The sequence below is a fragment of the Cydia strobilella genome, chromosome 4 (genome assembly GCF_947568885.1).
Source record: "Cydia strobilella chromosome 4, ilCydStro3.1, whole genome shotgun sequence".
NCBI lineage: Eukaryota > Metazoa > Arthropoda > Insecta > Lepidoptera > Tortricidae > Cydia > Cydia strobilella.
In genome coordinates this window covers 10,237,227-10,250,215 of record NC_086044.1, presented here as the reverse complement: position 1 = coordinate 10,250,215, position 12,989 = coordinate 10,237,227, and the positions used below count along the sequence as shown (strand labels likewise).

At 38.8% G+C, this 12,989-nt stretch overlaps 2 protein-coding genes across 2 annotated transcripts; one reads left to right on the top strand and one right to left on the bottom strand.

Annotated features, from left to right (window-relative positions):
- Positions 1-3,908: 3,908 nt before the first annotated feature.
- Positions 3,909-5,069, bottom strand: LOC134741151 (protein transport protein Sec61 subunit beta). The gene is made up of 3 exons (XM_063673922.1): positions 4,882-5,069; positions 4,600-4,799; positions 3,909-4,141 (listed from the first exon to the last, which is right to left on the bottom strand). Exons 1-3 carry the CDS (start codon positions 4,882-4,884, stop codon positions 4,054-4,056), a joined length of 291 nt encoding a protein of 96 aa, XP_063529992.1. The 5' UTR covers positions 4,885-5,069; the 3' UTR covers positions 3,909-4,053.
- Positions 5,070-7,057: 1,988 nt separating this feature from the next.
- LOC134740574 (2',5'-phosphodiesterase 12) lies at positions 7,058-12,355 on the top strand. The gene is made up of 8 exons (XM_063673096.1): positions 7,058-7,852; positions 7,931-8,054; positions 8,142-8,281; positions 8,825-8,987; positions 9,171-9,459; positions 9,540-9,660; positions 10,160-10,311; positions 12,198-12,355. Exons 1-8 carry the CDS (start codon positions 7,168-7,170, stop codon positions 12,306-12,308), a joined length of 1,785 nt encoding a protein of 594 aa, XP_063529166.1. The 5' UTR covers positions 7,058-7,167; the 3' UTR covers positions 12,309-12,355.
- The last annotated feature ends 634 nt before the right edge of the window (positions 12,356-12,989 follow it).

Below are 12,989 nucleotides of genomic sequence, written 5' to 3'. Positions count from 1 at the left end.
TTTTCATTGTGTTTTTTGTATATTACTTTGGGGTTCCGTAAAGGAGAACGAAAATTTTATTATTTTTGCGCTACGACGCACGGTTTAGGAGATACAGCCCTAAAATGATTTTTTTCCTCTTTTTCTTTTTTGCGTTTTTCAATCTTAATTAGGGGTTTCTTAAAGGGGTTTTTTTAATTATTTTTGCGCTACGATGCACGGTGTAGGAGATACAGCCCTATAAAGTTTTTTTGTTATTTTTTTTCATTTTTTTTCATTATGTTTTTAGTATATTACTTTGGGGCTTCATAAAGGGGAACGAATTTTTTATTATTTTTGCGCTACGACGCATGGTTTAAGAGATACAGCCCTATAATGATTTTTTTAATTTTTTTTGCGTTTTTTTTTTAAATATAAATTATGGGTTGCATAAAGGGGAACGAAACTTGTATTATTTTTGCGCCACCACGCACGGTTTAGGAGATATTATATCTATATATATAGCTATAATAGCTCTATAATGGTTTTTTCCTGGTTTTTTTTAAAGTTTTAATTAAGGATTTCTTAAGGGGAACGAAAATTTGATTATTTTTGTGCTACGATGCACGGTTTAGGAGATGCAGCCCTATAAAGATTTTTTTGTTGTTGTTTTTTTTTTCATTGTGTTTTTTTATATTACTTTGGGGTTCCGTATAGGGGAACGAAAATTTTGTTATTTTTGCGCTACCACGCACGGTTTAGGAGATATAGCTCTATAAAGATTTTTTTCCTGTTTTTTTTGTTTTTTTTTTTTTAAGTATTAATTAAGGGTTTCTTAAAGGGGAACGAAAAATTGATTATTTTTGCGCTACGATGCACGATTTAGGAGATGCAGCCCTATAAAGTTTTTTTTTTGTTTTTTTTTTTCATTGTGTTTTTTGTATATTAGTTTGGGGTTCCATAAATTGGAACGAAAATTTGATTATTTTTGCGCTACGACGGTTTAGGAGATACAGCCCTATAAAGATTTTTTCCTCTTTTTTTTCTTTTTTGCGTTTTTTAATCTTAATGCGAAAATTTGATTATTTTTGCGCTACGATGCACGATTTAGGAGATACAGCTAATACAGCCCTATAAAGATTTTGTTTCTTTTTTTTCATTGTATTTTTCATGTATTACTTTTGGGTTACATAAAGGGGAACGAAAATTTTATTATTTTTGCGCTACGACGCATGGTTTAGGAGATACAGTCCTATATTTACAATGCATGTGCTCGAAAAGTGCGTTTCCTACGGAGCCATATCGTGCGGAAAGTACTGCTTTTCCGCACTAGTGCTGTTTGTTTTCAATTATTTTTTTTTACAGTACATATGGTGCTACTTTCTCGCACTAGTGCGGAAAAGAGCACTTACCGTGCATATGTCGAAAGTTTAAAGGGCCATATGTACTGTAAAACGTACGATACACGTGCGAATAGGTAATTCGCAACTCGTGTCGATTTAAAACACTCCTTTTAATAATTAAACTTATTTGCCATGATATGTTTTTTTATTTACTCGCACAATGCATAGTAAAACATTGTATGATACACGTGCGTAAAGAAGATTTCCGCACTTGTTGCATAAATAGCAATTTTTTTTTATCAAAGAATGAAAGAAAGTCACGGTATTAATAACCAAATTTTCTTCTTCTTCTTCTTTTAAAATTATGGCTTCAGCCCAGTGGGACTATTTCGCCAGTATCAAGGTATTGAGAGGTTTACAAACGACAAAAATTGTACGGTTGTACAAGACAGTGTACGGTGATTTGTTAGCTCTTGTAAATCGATAGCTAGACTTTACAAGAAGCACGTGGACTACCGGCCGTTGACTCCAAGATGGTGGTTAAACGCGCTTCAAAATTAATTCTCCATTCACTGCACACTACCACATTAGTTTACTGTATAATAAGCTATCGATATTACACTTTAAACAATATTAATAAGCAAAAAACAAAGTAATTAATCACGATGCTAACTATCAAGATGGCGCTCGAACCGGAAGTCTCAACCAAATTTTACTTTAGTGGTACCTTTTCCCTATCACTGTCACAAATGTATGTGGCGTTCACGTAAACGTGCGTAAACGCGATATTTTTAAGATTTCCCTGCGCAATGTTGCCAGCTCGCTCGCAAATCAAACATGTACTTACAGTTCTTTTGCATAATGGTGACATTGTACAATATCTATAAGTTTTAAATAGGTAAAAGATAATTCGACGCATTCTTTGCTTGCTTGTTGCTTGTTGTTGTGTTGTTTGCGTAACTTCTTTGAATAAGTTGCGTTAATTGGTCGCACAGCAGCAAGTCAATACAACATTTACAGTGACATGAAAAATACATAGCAACATTTGTAAATACAACAGCCAATACCTGGGTTGTTGGGATACCAGCATTACATTATAATAATCTTCCCAAACAGAGCGCCCACATTTCACGTGGTCTAGGTCTTGTCTTGTCTGTCTTACCACTAGACTGAATATAAAAAGCTGGAGGCACGGTGGAAACGCTGCTCATCCTACAGCACCGGAGTCCGAACACTGAAGTCAAAGGTACGCGAGGCTGCCTTAATTATACAAGGGCGGATCCATCTTTACGCAAATTAAATATTGAACCTTAAAACCTTCAAGAAAAGAGCGTATTCCCATCTTAAATGCCGGCAACACACTTACAACCCCTCTAGTGTTGCGGGTGTCTATGGACGACGGTAATCGCTTACCATCAGGCGATTCGCCTTCTCGTTTACCTCTAAAATATAAATATAATATCATAAAAACTCCTAGGCACAGCGATAAATCTGACGTGCTCTAGGAGTGCTGGGGAAAGAGAATGTCACAATCTGAGTAAGGTTGGGTTATTTTGTCAGGGTTGGTCAGGGGCAAGAGAAGTATTCCATACAAGTGTTTCTCAATCAACATGATAGTGAACTGTTACTTTGCTATGTTGACCTAATAGACCGCGAGCCAGGCGCAAATTTCGTGTCATCGCCTCCCGGGCGAAAACTCGTATAGCGGTTAACGGCTATGTATGATGAACCCTCGTGAACGTCAGCTGCAGCTCCGTTGGTGGGTTGTAGAATGGCAGGCACCTAAATGCGTAACACGGTCTTTCCACCGCGATACAACAGGCTGACGATTGTTTTATTAACAATAGCTTCTAAACTATCATCTGACAAAGTATCAAACGGGAGGCGATGACGCCAATGACTGAAAAGATTTTTTTTTACATGTTCATGTGACCAGCTGACGGTCTTTCCACAGCGATACAATCTGCTGACGATTTTGTTTATTCACAATAGCATCTAAACTATCATCTGACAAAGTATCAAGCGGGAGGCGATGACTAAATTTTTTTTATAGACTATTTGCTGCCATTCCTCAACCCACCAATGGAGCGGCAGCTGACGTTCACTTCGCCCGGGAGGCGATTGGTCATGGAAATCTGTTCCTGGCCCGCGGTCTACAAGGTTCCATGGTTCAGCTTTACCAATTTACTAAAAAAGACCAATTGGTGTGTTATTTATACAGGTTCCCACAAAATAATTTCAGACAAACATACAAAATTATAAGGACATGGTTTTGTGTAATTAATTCACCAGGTGGGTTTAAACCCCAAAAAAGTTTGCAGAAGGGTTTCAAACAGAAAGTAACAGCACAGAATAAGTAATAGTTAATAGTACTACAATACAGAAATGAAACTTCCTACAAAACCGAAGTTTGACAGTGATTCAGGGACCAATCATGCTGTCCCTTTCTTATGTATGGTACTATCCCTTTCGGCTATTTAGGGTTGTCAACCCTAATAATTGCTTGGAGCAATGCTGAGCCGAATGGAGCCGAGAATGCCCGAAAGCAGGGGTTTTGCACCTCTGAAACAGTATTACTGCAAAACAGAAGTTAAATAATACAACAAGTTTGCTTCTTACATTTACTTTTGAATTAATATAAAACATTAGATAAATAATTGATAATTAAACCTAACCTCCCAGTACAAGAGCACTTAACAGTTCATCCATTCTCTCGCACAATTAAAGTAGAACTTAACATTAAGTTTACATATTATGCTCTGGTATATTTTCCCCAAATGTGAAGCATAAACACTGACGCGATGAAGAGAAGAGACATCACTAACACTGGAACTGGGCCACTGTAACAAAGACAAAAACACAATCTTAATATAAAACATATTTTAGTTCTGCTTCCAGTGGGTATAATAGCAGAAAGTAAAACTGTGTTCATACTTACAGTCGGAAGTATACTAATATGGACCCTATGGTTACACACTTTTAGTAAATCTGTTGCATGCCAGATTTCCAGTTGAATCAATTTTTTATTCTTTTTTTTGAACTGTGACTTCATCAAGATTATTTTTGGCATTTGGTAAGTTTAATATTTCTCACACCAAATATTCATCACATGAGGACCTAGAATGCAACTTTAATTACAACTAACAGCAAATCTTTTTGCTCTGTACCTCTGACTCCTGCAAACTGATATATTTATGCAGGGGTCTTAAGCTAATAGTTTGGTGACTGTCTGACTGTATATCAAAATAAATTATTCAACTGGAAGCATGTCAATTAGAAGTCAAGGAACAGCACTTACACTTTAACACCAGGGGAATCATCAGTGTAGAATCGCCACATGCCACCGGAGCCAGCGCCTGTGGTGCGGCTCCTGGCTGCGGTGGTGGTCGTGGTCTTGCGTTGCCTCACAGTACCGCCAGTTGAGGAACGAGGGGCAGCGGTCGCCTTGCTAGGGGATCGGCCTCCTGATCCAACATTCGTCGAGCTCGGGGATGGTGGCTAGAACATGACACGGATAAATAACAATTATACCGTTATAATTATAAATGGAGTTATATGTAAGAACACCATTCATATTTACCATTTTATTCTAACTTCTGTGTATATCTCAATTCACAAAACAAACTGGTTATCGTTCGACACCGATTGAGGATTCACGAACTCTAGGTAGAACTTATTGGCCTTTCCAATCCGATTACTATACTGTAGTAAACTGTTGGCACTTCTATTGCAACGCGTACAGTGAAAATGACACGTCGTCATCAATGTTGCCGCTTTATGGCAATTTGTTAATGAGGGCTAACGCGTATGAATTCGCCGCTAGGGGCGCTAGTGTAGATGGTGGTCTTTTCCATAGTTCCAAATGTCAAATGTCACTTGTCACTTCAATGACTGACAGCTGTTCTTTAGTCTTTTGGACCACCATCAACAGAGGCGCCAACTGGTGAGCGAAAAAACGATAGCTCTCATTGGTATGTAAATTGCGCAACTGGGAAAAATATGCTCAAGTTACCTACAAATGCAACTTGTGTGTTTATATATCACGCATGTAAGTAGCGAGCTACTAGGGCAAGTAACATGCTCATGCTCTTTGTGTTAGCCCTCTCTTTTACTTGCTCCAGTTAAGGCGCTGGTGCGCATGATCCGCGCAAGTCTTGGAGGATATAACCAAATGGAGCCTTGTTAGTAACTTTCTGTACATAAAGGGCCCTCCAGACTACGCGGCGCGAAGCTGCGAGCACGAGTGTGGAGTCGATTTCGCTGATTAGCGAATTAGACTCCACACTCGTGTTCGCGGCTTCGCGCCGTGATTCGCGCATGAGTGTGGAGGGCCCTTGACAGCCTGCCGATTTTTGCGGGGGAGGGGCACGTCTAATGTATACGTAACATAAAAATACCCATGTCAGATAAACGTCAGTCCATACAATGTCTATGACCAATGGTCGGTTTTCGTTTTTTTTGACACTAGGAATCGTATGGGACTCGTGGCGTAGCGTGGTCTGAGGTGTTCACACAGTCGCCCATGACAGTGGCTTGTCATGGACCATCCTTCACCACTGTGTCCTGAAGCCTTAAGAGTTTCGACAGAGGGGAACGCCTGTTAATGGCTACTCCGTTTCGTTAAATTGGTTATATCTTCCAAGGCGCAAGTATCCCATAAAAGCTCGAAGACTTTTTGACTATCGATATTTGCCGCCTATTGCATTTGATTTATTTAGGCGCTTAGCACACTGGATATGCACTGGATACGATGCGCAAGTCTTTTCGATGTACGAGCGGGATGTCTCTATAATACCAATATAAAAGCCGTGCGATAATGTGTTACGCTATAATACGTGCATAGCATAGCGTTGTCTCGCTCAAACATCGCGCGAGGTGCGGATTGTATCCAGTGTGTTACGCGCCTAAATTATTTCAATTATAACATTATTTTATTCAATGTAAAGAGAATTGCGGCAAATATTTTTGACGTGATAACGTAACGTCATATAAATCGATGAACATCGGTAGCGGTGGTGTAACATTGTGGACAGATCTCCATGGTAACGTTGAGGTCAGATCTCCATGGTAACGTTACGGTCAAAAGCAAATATTAATTTATCCATAAAAAATATTTTTTTTCAATTAACTCCTCTGTATTATACAAAATAATGATAATTCAGTGATAATAATTTAATTCATAACTAAAAGTATGCAATTTTTCATCAATATTTTATATACTATGACGTTATCACGCAAAATTATGGTCCGTAAACTGACTTTACATATAACCATATTTTTTATTTTAGATCTTTTTCTCGCTCTCACTTATGGGTGCGGCGCACCAAGGTCGCGGCGTGGTGCGGTGGTGCGGTAGCCTGTTACGATTACGGCAAAGATATTAACCGTTCTATTTATGGAATGTAGAGTTACATTGAGTTATTATTGCTATATAGAAGCCATATTAAATTATTTTAAACCGGGTCACTCACGTATTATTAAGTCGAATAGCTCGACATATTTCGGTCCAATTTACGAGGACCGTCTTCACGGAGCAACGACACGTTTTCACGGGTCGAGGGCGCGCCGTGTACTGCGGGCCAAAGCCCGACTCGCACGGCCGCTCACGACAGGCGTCGTCGGCGGTGCCGGCGACGTCACCGTTGCGAGGATGGCTCTACCCTCCGTATTGCGTTTGTCAAATGTGTATATAGAAGCCAAACAATGAAATTGTCGCAATCGCAACCTGTACCACGCGACCAAAACGTAAGCGCCGTAAAAGCGCCCGTTCTGAGCGTGTGGCAAAGCAATATAATGTCGTTTAAAAAGAACTCTACATTCCATAGTTCTATTGGTTAAAAAACTGTCATAATATGCCTGTGCCAACATGCTTGCAAAAGCAAATCATGCAATGTTTTGTAGAATATTTAACATAGGACGCAAATTTTACTCAGGAATTGCTTTGTCTAAATCAAATATAATGAATACAGATCAGTGTTACTTTAGATACAATAAAAGCGAAGACAAAATTGATTTAACTTTTCTACTGAAAGTTAAGGAATCTGTGAGACAGTTCAATTTAAGTCGAAAACCATCAGAAAGCGTGGAAAATTTACTAACTCGCATAGGAGCAAACGTTCAGAAAGTGTTAAGAAAAGGCAACAAAAAGAAAAGTACTAGTGAAAGTGAAGAAATACAAGTAAAAGTGTTTGATGGTGACAAGTGTTTACCTGGAAGTTTAACTTGCCTAGATTTATTTTCCTTGCCAGGGCCAGTGAAGTTTCAGATACAAGATCATATTTATGAGGCTGTGTTCAATGTGCCATGGATAGAAAGCTTGAGTTTGCCTCAAAGCATACTATCAGGGTTTGGAGTTTACCCAGAACACTTTTCTTTTCAAAACATTGATGTAAAGCAGTGTGTTTATAACTGGTACACTTGTAAAGCCATTAACGACAAAGGAAATACTATTAGCGAGTTCCACTTGCAATGGGAGTTAGTAGGAACTGGTTATTGTTACATACCTACAGCTCAAGACATTGGAAAAAAACTAAAACTAGAATGTATTCCCAGTAAGTCCTATAGATATGTTAAAAAAAACCGTATGGTAGGTTGTTATTTGTACATTCCAATTAGTTTATTGTTTACAGAAAACGGCACAATCACAGGACCAGCTGTAGATGCTATTTCCAAAAATAATATTGAAGCTGGACCTGGTAGATGCCCATTTGAAACAAGGCATATGTTTACTACAAATCTTCTATCAGGCAAGAGGTTAGTCTTAATTCTAGATATGCTTATTGTTTATTGTATAAACAATATAAACATGATCAATTGTGTGTAATTATTAAAGTTTTACAGCTTTCGTTGCGTCAGTTACAACATATTGGCAGACTTGTATTGTGACTCGGAATTTACTAGAACTGTGCTCCACCCTTATTGCCCTCCATATGCTCTGCATATAGATTACAGAAAGCAACTTATAATAAAGGAGTTATTAGGTAAGGATTAATTGCAACGGCACTATTCTATTTTACAGAGTTGAATTGATGAGCTTGTATTGATAAAGCTCAAAAATTTGGGATGAAATGAAAATATTAAATCATTTTACGGTTTAGACTCACTTGTTTCAGTCACTCGCGCGACATGTTTCGGAGAGCCTAGGTCTCCTTTCTCAAGTACTAATAGTGTGAGCAGCGTTCACGACGACCTTGTATTGCGTACTGCCGCTGCCGCGCTGAACGCTGCTCGCACTATTAGTGCTTGAGAAAGGAGACCTAGGCTCTCCGAAACATGTCGCGCGAGTGACTAAAACAAGTAAGTCTGAACCGTAAAATGATTTAATGTTAGTATGTCTCACAACAGTTTAAATTCAAAAAGAAAATAATGTTAAATTTTATTAATAACTAAAATAAATGTTGTGTACAAAGGAAAAAGTAACCAAGCTAGGCCTCCAGTGCCCAGGGCTGGAACAAACCAGCATCCTCTACAATTGCCGCAGATGCCTAAACCGTTAGCTGATTTTATTTATGTTTACTTTCCAGGATACAATGCAGACATTATATGCCTTCAAGAGGTGGACAAGAAAATATTTAAAACTTGTTTAGATCCACTGTTAGGAAATAATGGACTTAAAGGTTTATTTTATAAAAAAGGAAAAGAAGTTGCTGAAGGATTGGCTTGCTTTTACAGAGATGGAAGATATGAGTATGTTCTCTTTGAAAAGATCAGAGATAAATAAATAGTATAGTCTGTTAATCTGCACAGAAAGTCTGGGATACTATCTATGTATTTTAAAACTCAGAGAGCTCAAACGATAAGGCCTACCTTTGCATGCAGATGACATGTTTTTATTATTTTCATGTCTGATTTATAAGAACTTATTTTTAGGTTTTTGGGTGAGGAGCATATAGTACTTTCAGAAGCACTCAAGTCAAATGCAGATTTGAAACCTATCTGGGATGCTGTAATACAAAACAGTAACCTGGCAGAAAGAGTGTTAGATAGATCTACTGTGGCTAGTGTAACAATCTTAAGATCACTTGAGAATCCTCAAGAAATACTGCTAGTTGGCAACACTCATTTATACTTTCACCCTGATGCAGACCATATAAGACTTTTACAAGGTGGGATGGTTATTTATTGGTTAAAACAAATAAAGGAAAGGATGCATGTTAAGGTAATACCGCTAGGTTGACTGAGACCATTAATCACTTCATTTAATGTATTTTATTTATTTCGTGTTTATTTTTTCTTCAGTTTTCAGGTCAAAGGATGTCTTTAATATTGTGTGGGGACTTTAACAGTGTACCATCATGTGGTATTTACCAGTTGTTTACTACTGGAAGTGCGCCTAGTTCCCTTCCTGATTGGAACTCAAGTATGTACTTACTGAAATTCAATCAATTTCAATCTTCTGTCTGGTTTTAGTAGCTTCAATTGATACTAGAATATTTGCAATTAATTAAGTATTAAACAATAATCAAGAGAGATTTATAACTGTTTAAAACCTACCAACTATTGTATTGTTTCGTGCACGTGCCTACATTTCCGCAACTCGCGCCTATCGTGATATTTTACCTACTATCTTAGGACTGTAAATTTTAGGGCTATCCCAGATACATCTTTTGCGCTCTGAATCAATATGGTATGGTCCTGTCTTTCAGAAATTATTACATGCACCTGCCGCGATAGCAGAGGACGCTGGTTCGATTCCAGCCTGGGGCATTGGAGGCCTTGGTCACTTTTTCTTAGTATATGACATCTATTACAGTTTATAATTTATATAGTAGTGTTTCTACTTGAAATGAAAACAATGTTATAACACTTCTAATTGTAAATTATGATTTTGTCTTTAAGTACGTAATTTGTACTTGCAGAGCCAGAAGAAGCTGTTCGTGATCTAAATCTCCAACAAGACGTTCTTCTGGGAAGTGCCTGTGGCACACCTCAATATACAAATTTCACAGCAGGTTTTGCAGATTGCTTAGACTACATTTATTATGAGAAAGCAAATATAGAAGTTGAGCAGGTTTGTAATTGTAATTCTATCACGGTTTGTAACATTCTCATAAGTTTTAAAGTACTAAGGTGATACTAGACGCACGCGACCGGCGGTTTGGGCAGCGATGCGATCGACCCGACCGCCACTGCCGCCGCCATCTTCAGGAACAAATTCATTCAAGTCTACATTTAGATAGAATCGCGCGTGGCGCGTTTGACTTGATCAGTTGATCAAAATGTATAAGTAGAACTGACTGCACCTGTTCCGGATTATGGCAGCTGAAGCCGCGGCGGAGGCCTGCTGCATGCAGCCTGCATCGCCGGTCGCGTGCGTCCAGTCTGACTCACGTACACACGATAGGGGCACGACTACTGAGAGACATATTATTGATAATAATTTATTAAGGCACGTATGACGTATGCAATGCATTATGACAATCTGAACCCTGAAACAGGGGTGCGAAACTGCTCCTTTCGGGCATTCTCGGCTGCGTTCGGCTCAGCGTGGCTTTGAGCAATTATTAGGGTTGGCACAACTTGACGTCCCTTTGCGTATACGACCACCACACGACCACAGATAATATTACCTGAATTTTGACAACCCTAAATAGCCGAAAACATGAATCTAGTATAAACTGGATCGGTCATGAGGGGTGGGGGAAAATGACCGAACGGGATAGTCTTATGTATCTTTCAGTAGGAGTAGCAGAGAAAGCGCTGTTATTGTTTGTCCTTGTCATAGTTTCACTTTTCCACCGCTGCCACAACCGAGGTTGTGGCAAACAAATAAGTACGTGACATGTCATGTTTGTTCGTTGCTTGTTTAATTATTGTTGTTTTGTATGAAATTGTGCTTTCTGTTATGAAATATAGTGATGGTTAGCGTTTTGAATGCTTGAACTTTGATAAAATAATGGTGAATTGTTCTGTAATCGGCTGTAATAGCCGCTCTGAGCAAAAATATGAGATCATAACCTTTCACACGTAAGTACGGTATTTTACACCTTCCTCTTAACGCAATATGTGAGAATAACATCGTAAAATTACGTTACACTCAAAGCAATGTAGAATCAAACGATTTCAATAAAAATATCACAATTATTTACGCAAATTAACAAAACATTATTTGTAAAATTATCCGCCCAAATTACGTAGGTATATAGGAGTCTGAGGTTAGCCATTTTTAAACTTCTTAATTTAGCTGCATAACAATCATGTTAGGGATACCAGATGAAAATATCATAATTTTATGGGTAATTTTGACCTCGGAAGTTTTTTCGTACTTCTAATTCAAAAAAATAAAATAAAAAAATGTTGTGAAGATTAAATGTGGTGTACATTAATTGGTGTGATTGCGATTTGTGATTTCTTTAAATTAAAACCCATAATACATTTTATTGTACGTTTTATTTACTAAACATGTTTAGTGTTGTACCACCTGCGTGAATTATAGGAGGTATTTCATTGTTCATACGCCTAAAAAGAACCTAAATTGACATTTTATTTAACAATTTTTTAATACCGTCAAACAAGCTAACTTTGCCTCCAGGGTAATCGCCCCAACGTGATATCAAATATTGGGGTAATTTTTACCAATATGGTATCCCCACGTTTATGACGTCATCTATGTCTATCCCTCACGGGCGCACGCGTATAGCTGATCTATATAATGCTAGGTCTATGTGCACGGCAGACTTCTTTCCCTATAGTGACTCACGGCGCGAAGCCGCGAACGCGAGTGTGGAGTCTAGTTCGCTAATCAGCGAAATCGACTCCACACTCGCGTTCGCGGCTTCGCGCCGCGTAGCCTGGAGCGAGCTTATCAACGACCGTACTTACCAGACCGCAAGCTTGTGGTTCGGTACTTAAGTCTGGTAGTAGGTACTTTTCTAATGAGTTTTATTGTTTTTTCAGGTTGTTCCATTTCCCAGCGTGGAGGAACTACAAGCCCATACCGCTTTACCAAGCATTGTATTTCCATCTGATCACATTGCTTTGATTTCCGATCTACGATTTATCTCATAACAATGTAAGATAATTTAGTGTGTAGATGCGTGCTATTTTGGATGAAATTACTTTCATAATATAATTAAGTAAATAAACGTTGTTGGAATATTTCTTCTTCGTTTGTTTCTGTGGTGTGGGTGAGTGAGGTCGTCTCAGCTCTTGAAGATGCTTTTTAGGATTCCTTACCCAAAGGGTAAAAACGGCAGTGGCGTAGCCAGGCGTGGGCGAAGTGGGCCGTCGCCCACGGCCTCACGCCCCAAGGGGGGCCTCGCGCGAGGCGCCTTCGGGCACAGTGAAAGAAAAGGGCCTCACAGATGCGATTTCGCCCACGGTTACATTAGTTCACACTACGACACCGAAAACGGAACCCTATTACTAAGACTCCATTGTCTGTCTGTCTGTCCGGCTGTCACCAGACTGTATCTCATGAACCGTGATAGCTGGACAGCTAAAATTTTCACAGATGATGTATTTCTGTTGCCGCTATAACAACAAATACTAAAGACATAATAAAATAAATATATAAGTGGGTTCCCATACAACTAATGTGATTTTTTTGCGTAATGGCCAAGTGCGAGTCGGACTGGCGCACCGAGGGTTCCTTACTTTTTAGTATTTGTTGTTATAGTGGCAACAGAAATACATCATGAGATACAGCCTGGTGACAGACAGAAAGCGGAGTCTTAGGCCCCATTCGCA